The sequence below is a fragment of the Myotis daubentonii genome, chromosome 5 (genome assembly GCF_963259705.1).
Source record: "Myotis daubentonii chromosome 5, mMyoDau2.1, whole genome shotgun sequence".
Classification (NCBI taxonomy): domain Eukaryota; kingdom Metazoa; phylum Chordata; class Mammalia; order Chiroptera; family Vespertilionidae; genus Myotis; species Myotis daubentonii.
In genome coordinates this window covers 71,178,029-71,201,371 of record NC_081844.1, presented here as the reverse complement: position 1 = coordinate 71,201,371, position 23,343 = coordinate 71,178,029, and the positions used below count along the sequence as shown (strand labels likewise).

General features: G+C 40.4%; 1 protein-coding gene across 2 annotated transcripts in view; it reads right to left on the bottom strand.

Annotated features, from left to right (window-relative positions):
* ANKRD50 (ankyrin repeat domain containing 50) overlaps positions 1-15,635 on the bottom strand; it is a 34,039-nt gene extending 18,404 nt beyond the window's left edge. The window contains exons 1-2 of one of the 2 annotated variants that reach the window (XM_059698086.1): positions 15,495-15,635; positions 13,048-13,914 (exon numbers count right to left, since the gene is read on the bottom strand). In XM_059698086.1, the coding sequence (XP_059554069.1) occupies positions 13,048-13,592 (545 nt within the window). In that variant the 5' untranslated portion in view covers positions 13,593-13,914; positions 15,495-15,635. The remainder of the gene's footprint in view (positions 1-13,047; positions 13,915-15,494) is intronic. The other variant, XM_059698087.1, reaches the window with a different exon arrangement.
* Between the last annotated feature and the right edge of the window lie 7,708 nt (positions 15,636-23,343).

Genomic DNA, 23,343 nt, shown 5'->3' with positions numbered 1-23,343 from the left:
TAACTAAAGGACAGAACAGACATCATCCAGAACCACAGGAAGGCTGGCTGAGTGGAAATTCTACAACTAAGAGGAAAGAGAATATCATACCCAGACTCAGAGGAGGCGCAGTGCTGAAGTAAAATACTCAGGTGCGGAGTGCGCGCGGAGCGGGCTGGTGGCGGAGGGCACGGTTGTTGTTTTCAATCGGGAGGGAGTTTCAGACTCTGAGCTCCAGATCCGGGCGAGTCTCTGGGGACCCAGACTCAAACGGGAGAAGCGGGACTGTCTGGCTTTGGTCAGAACTCGAAGGCAGCTTTCTCTCCGAGGTTTGCAGCAGTTGCTGGGACTCTGAGAGGCAGAGCCCCTAGGGACGGAACTGAGAGCAGCCATAACTGCTCGCTCCGCCCGCCATGTAGATCCCTGGGGACCCGCCCCGCCCAAGCCCTGTGCAGAACCATCTGCCGGATAGCCTCAGGCAAAGGCTAGATTAGCACCGCCCTAGAGATCCAGCACAGAAGCTCTCCCACTGCAGACACAGCTGACTCTCATAGCCAGTTAGCCTGGAGGTCAAATCACCCCTGGTATTACCGACAACAATCAAGGCTTAACTACAAGACTGCGCACAAAGACCACTAGGGGGTGCACCTAGAAAAGATAAAAAAATGCGGAGACAAAGAAACAGGACGCAAATGTCAGAAATGGAAGATATAGAGCTCAAAACCACACTTTTAAGGTCTAGAAGCTGCTGATAAACTTAGTAAGGCCTTCGAAAAGACTGGTGAAACCGCCGATAAATGTAGTGAGATCCTCAAGAAATCTAATGAGACCCTCGATGTTGTGATAAAGAACCAACTAGAAATTAAGCATACACTGACTGAAATAAAGAATATTATACAGACACCCAACAGCAGACCAGAGGAGCGCAAGAATCAAGTCAAAGATTCAAAATGCGAAGAAGAAAAAAACACCCAACTGGAAAAGCAAAATGAAAAAAGAATCCGAAAATACAAAGATAGTGTAAGGAGCCTCTGGGACAGCTTCAAGCATACCAACATCAGAATTATAGGGGTGCCAGAAGATGAGAGAGAGCAAGATATTGAAAACCTATTTGAAGAAATAATGACAGAAAACTTCCCCCACCTGGTGAAAGAAATAGACTTACAGGTCCAGGAAGCGCAGAGAACCCCAAACAAAAGGAATCCAAAGAGGACCACACCAAGACACATCATAATTAAAATGCCAAGAGCAAAAGACAAAGAGAGAATCTTAAAAGCAGCAAGAGAAAGAAACCGAGTTACCTACAAGGGAATACCCATATGACTGTCAGCTGATTTCTCAACAGAAACTTTGCAGGCCAGAAGGGAATGCCAAGAAATATTCAAAGTGATGAATACCAAGAACCTACAACCAAGATTACTTTATCCAGCAAAGCTATCATTCAGAATGGAAGGTCAGATAAAGAGCTTCACAGATAAGGAAAAGCTAAAGGAGTTCATCACCACCAAACCAGTATTATATGAAATGCTGAAAGGTATCCTTTAAGAAGAGGAAGAAGAAGAAAAAGGTAAAGATACAAATTATGAACAACAAACATGCATCTATCAACAAGTGAATCTAAGAATCAAGTGAATAAATAATCTGGTGATCATAATAGTATCAGGGACATAGAAAGGGAATGGACTGACTATTCTTGGGGGGGAAAGGGGTGTGGGAGATGCGGAAACAGACTGGACAAAAATCGGGCACCTATGGAAGAGGACAGTGGGTGGGGAGTGAGGGCTGAGGGTGGGGCGGGAACTGGGAGGAGGGGAGTTATGGGGGGAAAAAAGAGGAACAAATGTAATAATCTGAACAATAAAGATTTAATTAAAAAAAAAAGTTTTAATGGCTTCCAATCTTCTCAAAGTGAAAATAAAAATGAATGTCCTTACCACAGCCTCCAAGTCCATACACTGGATGGCTCCTAACTAACTTCTCTACTTGTCTCCTGCTACTCAACCCTTGTTCACTTTGTTTAAGCCACACAGGCTCACCTTGTTTTTCCTGGATAATATTAAGCCAAATCCCACCTCAGGACTGGAATGCTCTTGCCAGAGACTTCCTTCAAAGCACCCTAACCTCTCCTACTTAAATGGCAACCCCTTTTACCCAACCTAGCCAGCACCTCACTCCTATCCTCCTTACTCTACTTTCATTTTCCACATAGCCCTTCTTGCCAAGTGATATGCTAAGTTTTATTTTTTTCTACCAACCACACACACCAACCCTAAAATTCTAACAAACACAGATTACACTTGCCACTTTTATTTGCTAACATATCCCAGTACCAATAGCATCTGGTAATTATATTTGATAAACCAGTGAGTGAATGAATAAACCAAAGTAGAATTCAGAACTCAGAAATACATACATATATTTGTTTGTGTGTGTGTGTGTGCGTGTGTGTGTGTCTTACTGTGGTAGTATTACAAATTAATAGTGAAAGATGAGCCAGTCAATTAACAAATGTTGCTGGATCAGGTAGAAAACAAGTTTTAAAATATTAAGACCCAAAAAGACTAATCGATAAAGGAAATCATTCAGAAAAAGACTGATATATTTGCCTATATTCATTTTTACACTTCAAAACAAAAAAATTCACACACAAAATGGTCAGCCACGGGGTTGGATATATTTAAAATAATGAGATACCATTTCACACCTTACAAAACATAAAGAACTTTGACAACAGAGCAAGTGCTGGTGACCTGAGTCTGTAAATCCAAGTACACACTATAATGGTTTAAGCCAGTGGTTCTCAACCTTCTTAATGCCATGACCCTTTAATACAGTTCTTCATGTTGTGGTGACCCCCAACCATAAAATTATTTTTGCTGCTACTTCATAACTGTAATTTTGCTACTGTTATGAATCGTAATGTAAATATCTGATATACAGGATGTATTTTCATTGTTACAAATTGAACATAATTAAAGCATAGTGATTAATCACAAAAACAATATGTAATAATATATTTGTTTTCCAATGGTCTTAGGTGACCCCTGTGAAAAGGGTCGTTCGACTCCCAAAGGGGTCGCGACCCACAGGTTGAGAACCGCTGGTGTAAGTTGATATAATTTAAAGGGTAACTTGGTACTATCTCAGAGTTGATGATAAACATACCACCATATCATCCAGAATTTCACCTGTGAGTATGCAACTTGGAATCAGTTTTCAATGCACCTGGAATGTAACCATGAAAACACTCTAACAGGTTCTCAGCAGCACAGTGTAAAGTTAAAAAGCTAAATCCATCTTAAATGAATATCAATATGACAACAACAAATGAATTACATACAACGTAGCAGTTAACGGGAATTACATAGATCCACAGGTAACAACACGGGTAAATACACAAGAATAGTATTAGGCACAGAATGTTGCAGAATAGACTCCATTCACACAGAATAGTGGTTTTCAAAGTGTGGGCTAGGGATCCCAGGAGTCTCCTACACTCTGGACCCTTTCAAGATCACAATAAAACTAAGATGTTATTTGCCTTTTTCACTCTGGTTCTCTCTCAAGAATATAATGGAGTTTTCCAGAGGCTGCATGCAGAAGCAGTTATGATACTCCAGATGTCTTTTATTATGCCTAATATTAAAAAGATTTGCCAAAAAAAGTAAAACAATACCACTTTTTTAAGTGTTCTTTTGTCTTGGACAAGATATTTTTCTTTTATTAAGTATTATTTATGTTAATGTGCAATAAATTTATAATTATTAACTATATTAATACACATTTTAAATTTATGTTTAAATTTCAAATAAGTATATATTGATAGATATAATATAACCCCCCAAAACAAAAGTTCTTTGAGATCCTAAATAATTTTTAAGAGTGTAAATGATACCTAGAATAAAAAGGTTTGAGAACTACTGATATGAAATCAAAAGTATACAAAACAGGAGCAGATCACAAGTATGTGTGTCAACACACAGGCCTCCCTGCGTAGTCAAACTGCGCACACTACCAAGCCACATAAATCCACAGGGGGGGCCACATACCGGGGGTGAGTAGGTCAGGGTTAGGAAGAGGACTGGGGGACTTCCAATGTGGATTATTTTTCTTTAAAACAAAACAGAAAATCCAGACTTAAAGCAAATGTGGCAAAATGGGTGCATGTGTGTTTGTTTCCCTATTTATTTACTTTCCTGACTAACTGAAACACTTTGGGGTAGGAGCAATTCCTAAGCCCCATAAACTGAAGTTTTCTACAACCGTTTCTTCCCCTTTGGTGCTATTAGTGTTACCCTTTCAATTCCTGTGAAGTCCATGATTTGCAAGCTGCTTCTCTCTCTAAAGAGACACCAATGGACACAGACAACAGGGGGTTGAGGTCATGAGTGGGGGGGAGTGGAGGGTAATGTGGGGATAAGGACACATATGTAATAACTTAATAAAAATTTTTAAAAAAGAGACAATTTAACAAGCATATTAACTGAGACTAAAGCTACAAAAGTTTTTCCTCCTTTCTAAATGAATATGAATTTTAAATGATAAAATACAAGTTATCAGTGTGACAAATCATAATGTTTTAAATGAAACTGAGTCTCTACCATATTCTAAACCCTGGAGATACCAAGGGCACAAGACAGACAAGTACTCTGCTCATTCCCATAAGTAGGCAGGAAGTCCAATTAAACAAATGCAGAAAATAATTCCAAATCATGAAAGACACTGAAAATTAAGGAGCAAAGAAAACAAAGTATGCTGATGTGATGAGTATTCTAAAGACTCCGTGGACTGGGGAAGCTCTCTGAGGTGGTAATAAAGTTGATACACCTAAGTAATACCAGAGCAAGTAGCCACACAAAAATCTGCCAGCCAGAACTTGACCTACTTCAGAATAGAATAAGGGCAGAGTGGATGAACAGCAATAAACAAGGGTGGAAGGGGTACAAGCTGAGGTCAAAGGCTAGGCAAGGCCTGGACAGCGGGAGAAGCTTAGATTCTATTCTAAAGGCAGTGAGAAGCTGTGCGCAAGCTTTAGGCCTGGGAGGTAACATGATCTGATACTCAACTGCTCTGTGAAGGACAACAATAGCAACAAGAAGACCAAATTGGAGGCCACTGCAGGAGTCTAGACAAGAGATCATAGGAGCAGCAGCCATGGGAGATGGACAAGAGTGGCAAGTATTTGTTTTATCTTGGGATAGAACAAAGGTAGCTGATGAATCAATGTAGAGGGTGAGTAAAATTGAGGAATCAATGAGGACTCCTAAATTTTTTGTGAAAATTAATGATTTCCTATTTAAAATATTATTTCCTTAGTTTTTATATTGTTAGTTTTTTTTCTTCACATTATTGTTGTATCACAAACCACCCCAATACTCACTAGCTTAGCTTAAAATAATAATCATTTGTACTTTCTCCTGTGTCTGTTGATCTACTCTAGACTTGGAGTCATGGTGCAGGATGGGTCTTGTCTGCTCCATCTCTCTCTCCTCCTCCTTCTTTAACCAACAAGCTCACCAGAACATATCCCCCTCATATGATGGCAACACAGAGAGGACAGGCCCAACCACTCCTTTGCATGTTAAACCTCTGTTTGAATCTTGTCTGCTAATATCCCACTGGCCAAAGGAAACCATATGGCTGAGCCCAAACAAAAAGGCAGAGAAGTACAGTTCTCTACACAAGGATCAGCAATAGCACATGGCAAAGAGCAAGGGTGCCTGGAGCGATGAAAACCAAGGCAGATGAGTCCATGCACTAGTTTCTACATATGCAAATAAGTCAGAATTGTAAAAGGTCACCAGTTTCAGGAAAGCTCCAAATCTTTTTTCAAGATAACCACAGGTAAGACATAATTAGTTCTCTTAACTAATACTTATCTTAATTAAGCAATTACATGAACATTTTCAAAGTGTATTTTATAATAAAAGACTAGTTATACATGTATATAATAGAAAAATGACATTAGCAGTATTTCAGAGATTAGGACAACATGAAAGAAAGTGGTTTGAAATTTAAGACAATTATATGTGGTCAAAGACATCACTAGATCAACTAGAGAGTAAAGACAGGCCACAAATCAGAATACACTTCAAAGCTTTTTAAGGACAGAAAAATAAGTATTTACTTATTTACTTCATAAACCCAAATTATTTTACTGTATAAAAACAATTTTATTTCATAAAACGTTTTTAAGAAAGCAACATTGCTAAAAACAAGTGAAGGGCTAAAAAACAAACCAAAAAATCTGCAACCTATATAACAAAATTAAAGGCCAAATCCTTATTATATATATATATATATATGAAGGTCTTACTAAACAGTAAGAAAAATAAGAATATTCTTATTTAGTCATACCTCCCTATCAATTTAATACTATCTCCGATGCTTAGAAATATTTCTTGAAAGAATAAATGAGCTTAATGTGCTTTGATGAAGTTTGGAAACATGATACATACTTTAGATGGAGCAGAACCACATTATCAAGAGCTTTTAAAGCCAGGCAGAGAAATCTGAACTTGTGTAGATTATCACAGGCTCCGAGGAATGGCCTACAGAAAGCACTGTTTTACTGTGGTGAGCTGTCCAACTGGAACCAAGTGAATCAGAATACAGAGGGGCTAAAATTAAGTAGACCAAGCAGGAGTAGATGAATAAACATTCTAGATCAGGGTAAAAGAATTCAAGAAACATTCCAAGAAAAAGATTAAATACCTTAAAATGTAATATAATAGAAAATAGAGAACACCCTAGAATCTAGCACAGGGCAATGCTTCTCAAACATCATAGTGCACAGGATTCACTTGGAGATCTAAGTTGCAGATTCAGAGTCAGTAGACCTGTGATTCTGCATTTCTTACTACCTCCCAGGAGTTGCCAATATGTTGATCTGGAGATCACACTTTTAAGGAGAAAGGGTCTAAAAATAAGAATAATTATGAAACAACTTAGATAATCAGTTTTCCCAGAATTCCCAGTAATGATCAAGCTTCATAACATGTATTTTAATCATCCTGTCTCCTTTCTTCTTAGCATTTATCAAAGCTGAATTTTTATATCTGTAATTGCTTGTTTAATGCAATCCTTGCCCTCCCCCCCCCCCCCCCGCACACACACACACACACACTTAATTCAGTGTCCTGTTTGGCTCACCTTTTTAGCCCTGTCACTCAGCACATATTGAGCACATAGCAGGAACTGAATGTTTATTTAAGCAATGAATGAATGAGTCAATGAACAGAAATGCTGAAAGAGATGCTGATTTGAACACTGGAAGGTACTTGAGGGACACTCCAGTAAAAAGATATATATTGATCAGAGTGAAGATAAAAGCTGTTGATGCAGCTTTGGTTGCTATCTTAATAGATACAAGCATTGGTATCCATGTAAGTAAATACAATATTTAAAGGAATGAGTATGAGTAGAGAAGATGAAAACATGCTCAAAGTCACTAATCATCCGAGAGATGCAAATCAAAACAGCAATGAGGTACCATCTCACACCTGTCAGACTGGCTATCATCAACAAATCAACAAACGACAAGTGCTGGAGAGGATGTGGAGAAAAAGGAACACTTGTGCACTGCTGGTGGGAATGCAGACGGGTGCAGCCACTATGGAAGACAGTATGGAGTTTCCTTAAAAAACTGAAAATGGAACTCCCATTTGACCCTGTGATCCCACTTCTAGGAATATATCCCAAGAAACCGGAAACACCAATCAGAAAGGATATATGCACCTCTATGTTCATAGCAGCACAATTCACCATAGCTAAGATTTGGAAACAGCCTAAGTGCCCATCAGTAGATGAATGGATTAGAAAACTGTGGTACATCTACACGATGGAATACTATGCTGCTGTAAAAAGGAAGGAACTCGTACCATTTGCAACGTCATGGATGGAACTGGAGAGCATTATGCTAAGTGAAATAAGCCAGTCAATAAAGGAAAAATACCACATGATCTCACTCATTCATGGACAATAGAGACCATTATAAACTTTTGAACAATAATAGATACAGAGGCAGAGCTGCCTCAAACAGATTGTCAAACTGCAGCGGGAAGGCCGGGGAGGGTTGGGGGGCAGGAGGTAGGGGGGTAAGAGATCAACTAAAGGACTTGTATGCATGCATATAAGCATAACCAATGGACATAAGACACTGGGTGATAGGGGAGGCTAGGGGACTGTCTAGGGCGGGGGGATAAAATGGATACATATGTAATACCCTTTGTAATACTTTAAGCAATAAAAAAAAAAAAAAAAGTTTTGCTGGGTAAACATCCAGGCACAATCCAGAGGAACAGCCACCAAAGAACACAGCTGGAGAGGGGATTCTGAAAGGAACAAAGTACAGATAATGAAATATTGTTCTAAAACATACCACCCAAGGCTAAAGATAGAGCAGTGAGTTCAGAAGCTACTTTGCCTGAATAACTTCCTGTGCATATGTAGAGAGAAGTCAGGTCTCAGTAAGTTAGGAAGCAAGGTGAAGGGAAGAAGCACTTGTATACACAAATTTGTGATAACATGAAGGCATATTTAGGGGGAGATAAAATATAGTGATTCTTTTTTTTTTCAAAGGAATAGGAAACATATTCATATTTGAAAATGCCTACCGGAGCCAGGCTGGCACAGTAAACAAATGAAATGGTCTTGGATAGAATGATAGGGGTGAGGAGGGACGACTGGATCAAATTAGTGTGTAAGCCCATCTACAGACAGCAGCTAACTCAGCTCAACCAGATTATTGCTCCAAAGAAATTAGAGCCTAATATTGTCAAAATTTCCTTTTTTTTTTTCAAGAAAAAACAAAAAGCCGGTATGTGTGTGAAATTTCCTGAATTGGGTAAAAAACATATTCACCCTGTAGGGCACCACTTTACTCTCTCTGGTCTAAAAAAAAATCTGAGTTTTCGAGAAGTACACAAATAAAAGCATGGCCAAGCAGAACTAAGAATGTGGCTGGCTAACATTACACGGTATAAGCAGGGAGCAATATGTTGTGCCATTATAACGCAGAAGTGATTAATAAAGGTTGAGGACTGGTTCAGCAAATGATAGAGTACCAGGGACCAAAGGAAACAGCACTTAGACATGAAGCATAAAAGAGAAAGCCCATCCAAGGAAGAAAGGGAAGATTTTAGGAAGAGAAAGAAGAGTCTGAATGAAAGGAAGTCCATCTTAAAATAAGTATAACAGTTAAATGTTGGAAACAACAGACATTTCACTGAAAAGTGACCATCTTAGACTAAAGGAAATGTGGAATTTTGATTATGAAAATTATATTTATTCATTTATTTTATTCAAAATGTGAACAGTAAAGACACTTTCACAAGATCTTTTAATCTGACATTATTTTAAGAATGGATAACAGTTATTGTAAATAGTATTAGTTATATGAGGCAGATAATAAAAAGGGAATATTTTTGCCTTGAAAATACCCCACTAGTGAGGGTAAGAAGGAAGCACCCTTTCTAGTCCCATTCTGTTCTTCATCCTTTTATTGAGTTTGCCAAAAATACCTGGAGCCAGTAGAGACAGAAGATAGACATCTGGCCACTTAAAACTATCTGGAACAATGCCATATACACACGTGCTAAGGAACAGACAGCAAGTGAATAAATTAATAATCACCACACCACTCTGGTCTGCACTGAAAACTGACCTAAGTGATAAAACATTTCAATTTCCTTTCATATGCAAGAACTTCAGCTGTCCTTCAATTAGATTCAAACATATTCTAGATAGGTAAGTAGCATTATTCAGTCATTCAAATGATAATCATTTAGCAATTACTATATAAAAAGTGCTGTTCAAAGCACAATGGTAAATATAAAAAATTAATCAGTCATAAATAATGTCATGAAGAAGCATATGCCAAATAGAGGAGATAACAGAAGATACATGCATAAATAACTACAAAAAAAGTTAAAATCTCAAGAGATATGCGTGAATAATTATAAATGTCAAGAGAAGGAGATGAATAGAAAAAAGATTACACCATCTAAGGATTCCTGTTCAAGATAAAAAAAAAATTGTCAGAGTTCAGACTTCCAGTTTCCTATCCTAACAAGCCATTCCTATCATCACACAGAGCACAATCTTTTACTCAACAGGGGAAAATTGACATTATACACAGAAAACTCACACCTGGTCTTGCAGATTGTTAAACAAATAAAAGTTAGGACACATACATATGATCTCCAAAAAGACCCTTGGCTTCAAGGCATGACAGTAGGGACAGCAGGTTCAAAAAGGAGTTTATGGCTGAATGAATTAAATAGCTATCTTCACTTGTGCTTCTAAACCAGGCATAGGACCCAAAACCACTGCCCCACCCCCTCATTCCTTAACTCCGGTGCCTCTATCCTTCTCCCTTCTCTTATATTTAGCTACTTTGATCTCCATCTCCCACAAAATACTGTTAACTCCTTGAGAACAATGATCAAACGATCTTCCGCCCATTGTCTATTTGTTGAATTACCTCTATCCAGCCTAAATAACATACATTCCGATTAAAATTCTCTAAAGGACCTATTTAACAAGTCAGTTGCAGTCACTAACCAAACCTACAATAAAACCTTGACTATCTGTCCAAAAGTAGAGGCCTACAACCATCTAATGCCATAGACTATGCAAAAATATTTCTTTTAACTTTGAATTGTGTTCTCATGTTTATATTTGACTATGGTTATATCACAGCTTCCCAATCATAGAAGTATATATCTAATGAATTATCAGAAACAGTTGTTCCAATACCAAAATTACCTAATTTATTGAATGATTGATTACTTTATGATAAAAAAAAAAAAGTGACTCAGGTTTCTGAAAGATCTAGTAGGAGATTAAGTTAGAGCATCACAACGGTCCAAGTAGAAACACTAGGTTTTCTCTACCAAAATACAGACTAGGAATACAAAGTGTTCATTAGCTCCTTCGGCCAATCAGATAATCCGTACTGGTGTGGATTTTACACACAGCTCCAGTTGCTTTTTCTCTCCAATTAGCTAAACACTAAAATTCACACAGGAAAACGAAAATAAGAGGATCCTCCGAGTAGAAGGATCTTTTTCAGGAAAATCTATGATATTATAAAGATTTGCTCAGGATCAGAATATATAAAAATATACAGTTATCAGACATGATTTCAAATATTTAAAAGTATTAGAAAATTAATATGAATTCCAATAAAATAAAGTACATATTTAGTTAGGCTAAGTTAAATTTAGTTAGACTATACTCTAAAACTGATTTTCTAAGGTGTCAATAAATCCAAATAGCTTATGAAATGACTTACATGAAATGCAAATTCAGCTCTTCAACTAGTGCAGAAAAAGCATTACGTCAAGAGTTATTTGTGTACAGAGGCTTGAAGTCTCTCTTTTTTTTTTTGAAGTCTCTTAAGAAGTAAAGTTTTATATTAAAGCCTACATTATTGATTTCATATGGAAATAGTGAGTCCATGTTAAACATTGTCCATCAAACCTGGCATCTCATATTTGTGCTAGCAGATTTCCTCATTGGTTTATGAATGATATAATAGTTTTAACCCAGACTTTGCTAACAGCAAAAGATAACAGATTTGATCGGATGGCACTTACACATGAAAAGGTCTACAAGAATATCACACTTCTCAAAGATACCACCCTTTGGCTGAATTTCATCAACCCCTCACCTGTTGGAACTGTGTGCCTCTATTCATCATGATCATTCCAGACTAACCACTGATCACGTAGATGGGTAATCGGAAAACTACACTCAAACCGCAACTGTGACAAACACCCATTCTCCACAAACTTCAAACCTATTCCCCTTCCCCAAGTCCTCCAAAGGATGTCTGTGATTACAAACCTGTACACATACACACATCCTTCATAGCCCCGCTCTGCCCTTTGCTAGCCTGTAACCTTGGACAAGTTACTTCGGCTGTGCCTCAGTTTCCTTATCTATGAAGTGGGACTAATAACTGTATCTACCTCACAGGGCTGTTATGAAGATTAAATGATTTAATACTGGTATAGCACTTAAACAACGACTCACACAAAGTGCTTGCTACTATTATTATTTTCAATAGATTTCATACCATTAGATCTGAGGACGTCAAAAGAACAAAATCACTTTCGCAGCAATTCAAAGCCTGCTGAAATGACTCGGACACACACACGCACACTAACCTTCAGTGCAGAGTATACCTGTCTTTGGGAAACAAACTTTTGCCAGCTGAGAACTACTTATTGTGTAGGTGATAAAAGTATATGACAAAATGACTAAGGCAGCAGGGAGGCAATAATAGCAAGCACAGAATAACTATTTGCCTCCTTCTTTTACAATGAGTAGAGGAGTGATATACAAAACATTTTCAAGTAATCATTTTTTTAAAACACATTTTGGATCTGGAACCACTCTGCAAAACAACTTAAAATTGTTTTTTTGTATCACTCACTAAAAGTACTAAAAATGACGAAAAATTTCCATTATTTTCTAAAGATCACATATTTCATCAGTCAACTTTTCATTTACTTGCAAAACATATTAGCAAATTTTCTTCAGATTCTCAATGGTCTCTTTCAAAGAGAACTTTTCTTATTTAAAGGAATAATACTATAAACAAAGAAGATGGTAGAGTCTATGCTGAGAACTCCTCTAAACTCAGGACCAGGTATAGATATAGTTTGCCCTTCCTAAAAATGCAGCCCAGTTTCCAAGCAGCTATACGTTCTTCACTACAAGTAGCTAAATGTTCTTCACTACATAAGAACAGATATCCCTTACCAATTATAAGTAATATTAGAAAAGCAAATATTTGGCATACATTTGAAAAAATGTTTCTACAGTACTTCAAATTCTGTTATAGACATTTTTAATCCATATCCTGTGCAAACAGAGCTTAAATTTTGTTTCCTTCAATATTCAAATAAGCATGTTCACTCACAACCACAGATTATCCCCAAATTTACAGCAGAAGTACAGGTACTCCACAAAGTTTTTGTTATAAAAAAACTAGAATAATCTAAAAAATTTAATTTTCATTTTTGCATAGGAACTAGAACACCATTTCATTCTTGTTACCTTTTAAATGCTTCAGCTGGGTTCCTCTCACATTCCCCGGGCTGTAAGAGGCTCTGGATGGCTGGGTCCCTCAGCTTGTCCTCATATCCTTGGAGGAGCCCACTGTGGCAAATCTGGGCAACAAGACCTCTAATAAACCCTCCAACACACAACGTGTCAGAGTCCTGGGCTTTGCAGAAATGAAAGGCCAAAGCCTGGCGATGTAAACCTCGCTGCAAGCCTGTAGGCGAACTTGGCCACAAGAGCTCAGTACATAGGGCTGTCTTGCCACTGCCAGGCCCTCCTACTAACAACACACCCCAGGCAGCGCCTTTTCCAGAGACAACACTAGCATTGCTCCCAGAATTCACTAAGAGGGGTGGTGTGTTGACAGTGCTGTTGCAGCAGTTAGTTTTCTCCTGGAGGCAATGCTGAAGCTTGTGGAAAACCCACTCCCTACAGTAAAACTGCTTCCCCTGCAGTAAACTCGTTTGAGCCATTTTGCAGACTTTCTCTTCCCAAGGATTAGTCATAATAGGTTTCTTATCTTCAACATTTGCTAACATCAGAATACATCAACACAGGTCTTTACATCCACTAGGACATAACTGGCATAGTAAGTTGACTTTGAATGACAGAGTAACCAGTTACAGCAAAATTCAACAGCCAGAGTCCATTTGTCAATAGAATGTGCATGACTTTACTTGGCTCTCTATTCTTGATCATCAGCAGAGAATATATTAGTTTAATTGTTGAACTGGTGAACAAGTGCCTGGTTCCCAAGCTCAGCAGCACTTTTTCTATGTCTTGATGGGTCACATGGCTCCATGGTTACAGACGAGTTTACGTGATTGTAGATCCTTCAAGTATGCAGATGAGACAATACATCTGGAAAATGAAAGAGAAAGCCCAATTTTTCCATTTGTACAAAATGCTTCTCCAGATTCAAATGGTTAATTCTGTATCTGAGAACTAGATCAGAAAAGGTGTCCATTATAGTAAATGTCATCAGAGATTATATTTATACAGTAGGTAGGTAGCTCTATATTTCTTGTTGAAGGATAGCCCCTCAAACTACCAGACCCTGCCACTTTCAGACACAGGGACAACTGCCAGGGACGCAACTGTGTAGATTGTGGTCTCTTATGTGACAGGCCACTGTTCACACCTCTTATTTCAAAGCATTCATAAAATGCATTTTTCAAGACAGATGCTTAATGAACCTGTTCACAGGTTCCTCTTATAAGGTGTCCAGGTAATCAAGAGTTTCCACAAGTAACTGAAATAAAACAAATATATTTTTATGCAAAAAATATATGTTAAAAGCTTCCTTATCAAAGGATACAATTTACCAGTTAATCCCCAAAATCCATATTTTCATTTTTTGGCACTTTCAAAAAGTTGGACAATTACCCTAAAATAATGATTACATTTTTCTTTCTGTATTTTTCTTCCACTACGGTCACGCTTCCTAAAGAGCTACATTTTAATCGTTACCCTAGATTTGTAAAAGGGTTGAAGACGGGAGGAAAAAGACAACGTGCACCCTAGAGTAACATCCTTAAGCCTAGCCCAAAAGATCGTTCCACTAGCTTGGTTAGAACGGCACCAGCGAAGGAAGCTCTGTTAACTTGCACAGCCCAGCCAGTCAAGGACTCTGTTTACTCCACTAGCCACACTTCTTTGTTGATAGTTTGCAAAATCTAGGGGGATCATTCCCAGGGAGGAGGCTGGATGGCAAAGGGTTAAAAAAAAAAAAAGAGGGGCGGAGGGGGATGATCTCACACGCATGATAAATCCAAACACAGGTACAACGTGAATCTTTCCTTGCTCGGTGCCAAAGATGAGGGTTTGGGATGGGGGTGAGGAGTGCAAGCGGCTCCTGCGGACGGAGAGGAGGCGGCCGGGGACAACTCCTCCCCGGCAGAAAGGCAGAAGGAGTGGAGTGCTCCAGCGCCGGTGGGTGTTTGCCTACAGTTCCGGCCGCTGGTTTCGGCTGATAGACAAAAGGAATTCCGGGATTCCCGGCGACAGAGCCACCTCCGCTTCAGCAGCCCCACCGAGCCACAGGGGGCCACCTCGGAGCTGGGGAGCGGGGAGGGGGCCCCCAGACCGAGGTGCAGCCTCCTCCGGGAGGTCTTCCCTCGCAGAGGCTGGGAAATCCTCGGCAGCCCGCCCCGCCCTGAGATTGGGGTGTGTCTTTCGAAGGGGGAGGGGTGCCCCACGTCCTTGCCAATCCCTGCCGAGGGGTCGCCTCCGAATCCGCGTCCCGCTCTGCCCCGCTCTGCGCCCCCGACCCGCGCGCCGATCCCGCCCCCGCCTGGCCCTCCGCGGAGCGAGGGGATCCGCGCCGTCTGGGGTCCCCGCCTCGAAAGCGCGTGGGTGGGTCAGGTCGGCGACCCGGCTGCAGTCCCCAGGTTCCCGACCCCAGGAGCAGCCTCGCTTCCACCGCCGCCGCCCTCGGTTACCTCCGCCCCAGCCGCCGCCGAAGCTCAGCCTCAGACACTTGCTTCTTGGAGACGCCGCCGAGGCCAGCGCGCCCGGCAGTCCCGCTGCAGCCGCAGGCTCCGCCCGGCCTGGGGCGCGCTCCCCGCGCCGGATCCTCCGCTTGGCCCCGGCAACTGCCAGCTCCAGCTGCGCCGACAGCCAGGGTCCAGCTCCTCCCAGCCCCCAACGGCCAACCGCCGCCGCCGCCGCCAGGGCAGTGACTGTCTCAAGCAGCCGCGGACCGGCCGGCTCCGCCCCTCCTCGCCCAGGCCCCGCCCCCCTCCCAGGCCCCGCCCCGCCGGCCGCTGTCTGTCTCCGCGCCGGCTCCGCCCCCCGCCCCGCTCCTCCCCCACCTTGCGGGCCTGGCGCCGCCCTTGCCGGGACGCGGGTGGCCGCCGGGGACCCTCGGCGCACGCTGCGGGGAGCGCTTTCCCGGGGTGGCCTGGAGGCCCCGCCTTTCGCGGGGACGGGGCGGGAAGGGGGCGGGGGCTGCGCTCTCACGTCCCCGCGCTCACGCGAGTCGCTGCTCCCACCCTCCCGTCCCGCTCGGCCCTCGCCTTCCTTTGTCTTCCAGGCCCGAGGGACTGGCTGGCTTTGGGGGCCATGTCCGCCCGGAGGACGGGCCGCGGGGCTGGGGGTGCCCGTCTCAGCCGCCGGTCCCTAAGGGCCGCTCCAGATTCGTCGTCCTCTTCAGTCGTCGGGTGGCCTTTCCATCCATTCAATTCGGTGGTTCTCTTACTTTCTTAGCCTGGAACTAGGAGAAGGAAGGGAAAGACTGGAAAGTGCACAAATAGAAAGAGCAGGGGCCTGCGTGGCGCTACCGCCGCCTCGGGACCAGCGCGTGGCCTCACTCGATGGAGGTGGAAGGCGGTCGGGGCTGAGCCCCTGCCCCGTGGACGGGGTGATGCCCCTGGGCGGGGTGATGCCCCCTGGACGGGGTGATGCCCCCTGGGCGGGGTGATGCCTCCGGAGGCCGCTGTGGGGCGGAAGGCCAAGGTCGCGGTCAGAAGGGGACTGAGATGAGCGCCCCGCCGGACCCAGCGGCACCAGGATTAGACGGGCCGGTCTGCGTCGCGTGGACCTGGGTTGTTTAGATCTCAGATTTCTGCGGGGACAGTTAATGTACTTACCGTCAACTGATAGAGTAGAAAACGTACTATGTTATTTTGCTAAAACCATGCGCTCTATCTCCAATTCTTCATTCATTTGCATGTGTTTATTTCGCAAATACTAAGCTTTTATTTTCCATCTGGTTTTAGGAATTTCAAAGTATAGCTGTCATATTTAGAAAAAACGGGGCGTGCTTATTTTTCCATTCTCTTTCCTCCCCATCCATTGTTGATCTGAATATTTAACCATAATTCATTTACTGTGAATTCTGAGGTTGTTTTCCAAAACACAAGCAAAAAAAAAAAAAAAAAAAAAAGGCAGAAGACTAATTCTCTAGAATTAGAGTGATGAAAATTGATTTAAAAAATCTACAGTTTTTACTTACGTTCACTGACTCACTTCATTACCACGTCAATTGTTTATACAGCTAGTTTGCATGCAGCGTTATAAGTCATGGGCTCCCTCCGGTTCATGGTTGTTAAATTATGTTTAGAGAACAAAAAATTAAATGAGAAATATTTACATCATATTATTTCCATTAAAACTATTTGCCAATATAATCAAAATCATTTCTGCCCAATTGAGAAGTGGGACTGTTTTTTTTAATGCTAACTAACCATCATGAATGCTGTTTTAAATAACTTAAGGGATAGCTAAACTGTAATCTTCAGACTCATTTAGACTTTTTCTTTAAAGTTTATCTTACATTTCATATTTATGGCTCTCCCCTCTCCCCCCCAATTCCTTGTCTGTAAGGTGGCACCATGGCAATACTAGGAGGTTCATGCTTTAGGAAAGTATGGTTTTGGCCAGAGCCACCACATACAGCTGTGTAGGCTGTGCACTGCACAACCACAGGCGGCACCAATCAAATGGACCGGATTGCACTTCACAGAGCAGTGTCTCCAGGTAGGGGATGCAGTTACAGATCATGCTCGGGCACCTTGAACAAAACCCACTTCCAATGGTCTGATACATAAGGGCTTGCTTCTCTTATGTTATAAAAAGCCCGGATGGCGTGGCCAACTAGCTCTGCAGTGCCACCAGGCCTCCCCCTTCTACCTTTCAGACAGTAATAGAGTGGAGCAAATATATCTGTAAAAGTGGCTGCCTCATCTTTAGAAACGGAATATGACTTGTGTTGATAAAATGATCCCGGGCATTTTGACTTCATACAAATAGAACAAAATCTTTAGTAAATTTAAATGTTTAATAAAAATTAATTTAAAAATATTTTTAAAAGTCCGAACTGTTGTAATCAAATTACCTTGAAAAATCAATATTACCACATTTTGACTTAGTATTAGAAGAAAACATCATTAAAATGTTGACAAAAGTCTTTTCTAGCATATTTGCCAAAAAGGCTCGGTCGTGTTGGAAGTTAAACTTGTTTTGTTTTTACCTCTAAATCAACCTCTCGCGGGGTATAAGGCTTTTGGTGTGCCAGTTATCTGTTGCTACATCATATATCATAACCTAAAGCTTAGTGGCTTAAAACAAAACTGACATTATTTCTCACAATGTGGGGATTGACTGGGCGGCTCCAGATGGTCTCCCCTGGGCTCCCTCATGCACTTGCATTCAGCTGGCTTCACTGGGGAGAAAGGGTGGCTGCAGAGAGGGAGGTGTATGTGTCTTCTCCCCATGGCTTCTTCACAGCAAGGTGGTCTCAGAACTGCAGGAGCGCCCAAGCAGAATCTGCACGCCTCTTGAGGCCTTGTTCTGGAATTCACCCAGTGTCATTTCTGCCAAGTTTGGAGGTCAAAGCAGTTCACTAGGACGGGCCAGACTCAAGGGGCAAAATAAACTCCACCTTTTGATGGAATGAGTGCAAAATATTACGGTCATGTTTTTGAAGTACCACAAATGGAAATCTTTTAGGATTTGACACATAATTTAAACTTTCCACCAGAAAAATAAAAAAATGCAGGCATATACAGTCTGTGTTATTATAAAGGAATAATGCCCTTCTATGTCACAAAACTCCAGATTACGAAACAGCTTCTCTTAAATTCAATGAGCTACTTAACATGAATAAATAGGAATACAGTCCAAATATATGTACATATATCCATTTACACTACTTTTCTCAGTATTAGGTCTGTGTTTATCAAAATTTATGTTTTTATTCAACATAATGGGACCTTAAAGAGTTAAGGTTCAGGAAATTTGAATATCATAGTTGAACAGAGATTGATAATTTTTTTTGATTTTGACAAATTCTCTTTTCTAGTTCTATAAGAAAGTTCTGATTTTAACTAGCTTATCACCCAACCTCTGATTAAATTCTTTTAAAGAGGTTAAAAACAAATTTTTGCCTCTTTTAGTCATTGGTGGTTGAAGGAATTTTTCCTTCAAATAGGAAAGTCAAGTAGAGTTTTTGCTTAGTTTGGTTAATTATTAATAAATCAGTAAATTAATTAGTGTGTATTGAAATGTACATCAACATGAACATTTTCAAAATAATTTCACACTTAATAACTGACATATGTAATACCTTCTCGAAATATATATCTATTTAATATTATATTATGATATTTGGTCACATTTCAAATGGTAGTTTAATGTGGCTAAATTCCAATTAAAATTAATGAAGACTTTTATTTTATTACTTGTATTTGCTTATATACATTTATTATTTGCTTTCAGAGGAGATAGAAATGTCATATAAGTAGGTGCCTGGCATTTCAGTCTATAATCTGTCCTTGATAAGATAAAAACAAGACTTTCAAATATGTACACAGGTCGCATAAAGGAAGCCCTCATAGGGTTCCTGAAATTTGAGAGGAACAAGGTGCTGCCATTTGATAACAAAACCCAGTGTCTGGAGAGAGGAAAATATCTTAATCAATGTATGCTCTCAGATCAAGGCAGAAACAATTCTTGAAAAGTTCATTGTAGGGAGGTTATATCAGAATCAAAGTCCACAAATTGTACACTAAATTGAAATAAAAAACTCCAGTTGAAGGATTTGATGCACCATTGCTGACTTTGCAGATGGAGAGAGCCTTTGCAAGGGTTGGAGAGTGGCCACAAACAGCTGAGCGTGACCCCAGACTAAATGCCAACAATGAAATGGGGACCTTAGTTCCTGTGACTGCAGAGAACGAAATTCCACCAATAACAAGAATGAGCCTGGAAGAGGACCTTGAGTTCCTCATGAAAACACATGATTTCAGCCTTGAAAACAAAACCCCACTTGAGCCTGCCTGGACTCCTGATGTGCAGAAATTGTGAAATAATAAGTGGGTATTGTTTTAAACTCCTTTGTTTGTGATCATTTATTTTGTAGCAATAGAAAACTAATACAGACTTTGGTACTGAAAGAGTTAACATGAAAGATACCCCCAAAAGTAGAAGGGGTTTTTGAAATCAGGGAGTGAACTGTGTAAGCAGTGCCGTTGGCTTTGCAAAGACTGTTCGTAGAAATAAGGACACTCCGAATACTGCAGGTGAGGGCCTAGAGGGAAGCGAGAAGATATACTGGAAACTGGAGGAAGAGAGATTATTGTTAGGTCACAGAGGGAAGTTTAGAAAAATTACCTGAGGTAGTGAGCAGAACTTGTAAATGATGAACTTGAATATCAATTGAGTTGAGATGGTTTCTAAGCAAAGTTTTGAAGGTGAGACTTGGTTTCTTCTGTCTATTCTAGTAAAATGTGAGAAGAGGAAAAGAAATTGAAGAAAGAACTCTTACACCAAAAGGAACCAGGACTTGATTTGGGACAGAGTGAAAGCTGTGGGGTGGCTGTGAAACCTTTTGCTGCAACACTGGAGAGATAAAAAAAAAAAAAAAAAGAAGCCAGAGGTATTCAATCACAAGAGATTAAAGGTGTGCCTCACAGATCCTAATCAAAGCAGGCATCCTCCAAAAAGCTTATTGGCAGTGCCCCTCAGCCATCTCAGCTGAAGCCCAAAATACAAATGGAATTATTCTCCCCCCACCAAAAAAACAAAAACCTGTGGATGAGCGTTCTGTCTAATAGAGCGAGCTCCTCTGAAATCCACATAAAGCTACAAGGTGCTTGGTGATACTCTATCACCAGGAGCACTGCCAGCTGGGACTAACAAGGGACAGAAAGCATCGGACATAAAAGGAGACTCTCAGCATCCCACAATCTCCTGCAGGAAGCGGGCTGATAACACCCCTCATGGAAAAGGATTGCCTGAATTCTCACTGTCACCATTTTGGACATTGCTGCTGATACAAGCTGCTGAGGCATGCGGTTTACTGCCACTCTCCCGCCCAATGATACGCTGTTGAAGGGCAGGGACCACGCACACGCACACTGCTTATTGTACCGTCCACCCCCACCCATTACCCTTGGCTTGTAATTCCTCAGCAAGAATGTCGAATACATAAATGTACCATGACTAATACAGACAACCACGTAACTACTTTTATAAAAGCCACCTCCTTGAATATACCCAGAACATGATATTTTCATTTCAATTCAAATGATCATATCTTCCCATCGCACACACATCTGTTCCTCCTCCTGGATTTGCTCTTACTGTTTGGCTACATTATCCACTTGGTTGCCCAAGACAGAAACCTAGGAATCACCCTACACATCTTCCTTTTCTTACTCTTCATTCTAAACCAGTGGTTCTCAACCTTCCTAATGCCGCGACCCTTGAATACAGTTCCTCATGTTGTGGTGACCCCCAACCATAAAATTATTTTCGTGGCTACTTGCTAACTATAATTTTGCTACTGTTATGAATCTTAATGTAAATATCTGATATGCAGGATGTATTTTCATTGTTACAAACTGAACATAATTAAAGCATAGTGATGAAATCACAAAAACAATATGTAATTACATATGTGTTTTCCGATGGTCTTAGGCGACCCCTGTGAAAGGGTCATTCGACCCCCAAAGGGGTTGCGACCCACAGGTTGAGAATCACTGTACTAAACTATTTTTTTCTCCTTACTATCTTTTATACCTGTCCTCACTTCTGCTTCTCATCCTTACTGTTTAGTTCACATTCTCATCTCTCCTGGTCTTCCTACTTCAGTCTCAAACTCATGCGTTCCATCTCCCACACTATTGCAAAATAACCGGTGGAATACAAAAAGCTGACATCTTGCTCCTTTGTTAATTATTTTTAAATTGGCTGCCCCTAACCTATTTATAGCTCTTCCTGTTAGGGCCCCTAACTGGCAGTGCACATTATCTCTTGGCTTTTTTCCCATGTATGCTTTGTATACAGCAAATTATTCGAGCTCTTGATACTTCCATGCCTGCAGAGGCATTCTCTGTAGAATTCTTCCTTCTCACATCTTCAACTCATCAGAAAAACTCTTACATTTCAGCTTTAAGTTTATTTGTCAAACCTCTCCTGATTCCTCCAGCAGTCTGAGCTCTTCTTCTGTGTATGTCTGTCCCATTAAAGCAATTGCATTGTGTTTATCTACTTTGCTATTAGACCCTTTGGGGACACAGATATATTTTTTTAAAATGTGTGCCTTTAGAATCTGGTGGAGGCCTGCCGGCATGGCTCTTTGGTTGAGCATCGACCTATGAACCAGGAGGTCACGGTTCAATTCCTGGTCAGGACATATGCCCTGGTTGGGGGCTCGATTCCCAGTATGGAGTGTGCAGGAGGCAGCTGATTAACAATTCTCTCTCATCATTGATGTTTCTCTCTCACCCTCTCCCTTCCTCTCTGAAATCAATAAAAATAGAAATAAATTTTAAAAACAGAATATAGCAGGATGTATTTCATACAGTCATTCAATAGGCACATGATAAATTCTTGTGGAAATGAATTGAGGAATAAATCAATTTGAATTATAGAATATGAACCTCTTTATTTCTTAAATTTTTTCATATATCCAGTTGTCAAATCATCTCTTGGGGTATAAAACACATTATCTTTGTTCACTGCAAAGGAATAGCCATGAATAATGACTATAAATTAACAATAATAAAGCCAGAATTTCAATTTCCTTTACTAATAAAAAGTAAAATTTGTAACCAACACCACACATAGAATGCTAAAATTTGCCTAAATGTACTATTTCATTAAATTAAGAAAACAACACAGCATTCTGTAGTTTCTAAATATGACATCTTGAAACATATTTATGTTTGTTTTCAATGATGAGGACAAATGAGTTGGCTTTTTTCAATAATGATTAACATCATTTTTTCATCCCAATGCCCTTAAAACCTGCAACTGTTAAAGTGAAAGGATGAAGGAGTGTCTGTCCCTGGGATGATATGCAAATTTTATGTTCTTAACATAAAATATATCAAGTAGTAAGAAGTATTACACTTCAATAAAAAAGTGTGTATATTTTATACCACAACCATTGAATTGAGCAATATCCTATCTGTGGTCCCTACCTTATAGACCAGTAATACTCAAGTAATTTCAGAGTATTAACAAATTCCATTCATCTTACTATCATCAAATTATAATCTCTATTTCTGCACAATAGCTAAATTTAAGTTCATTTCACATTCTGCTTTTCTTTGGTGATATTTCATACTGGACCTCTGATTACTACTTTGTAATTTTCTCTGCATAAAGTTTTCATCCTGCTCGATTATCCCCTGCAGGAGATGGTGGCTCACCATGGCCAGGACTGGCCTGCTCAGGGTAGAAACCTCCTGGGCATATCACTATGCTAATTCCTATGAATAAAGAGGGTTTGTTTTGTTTTTTTAAAGAAAGACTATTATTCTTTAAAAATAATAAATCCCA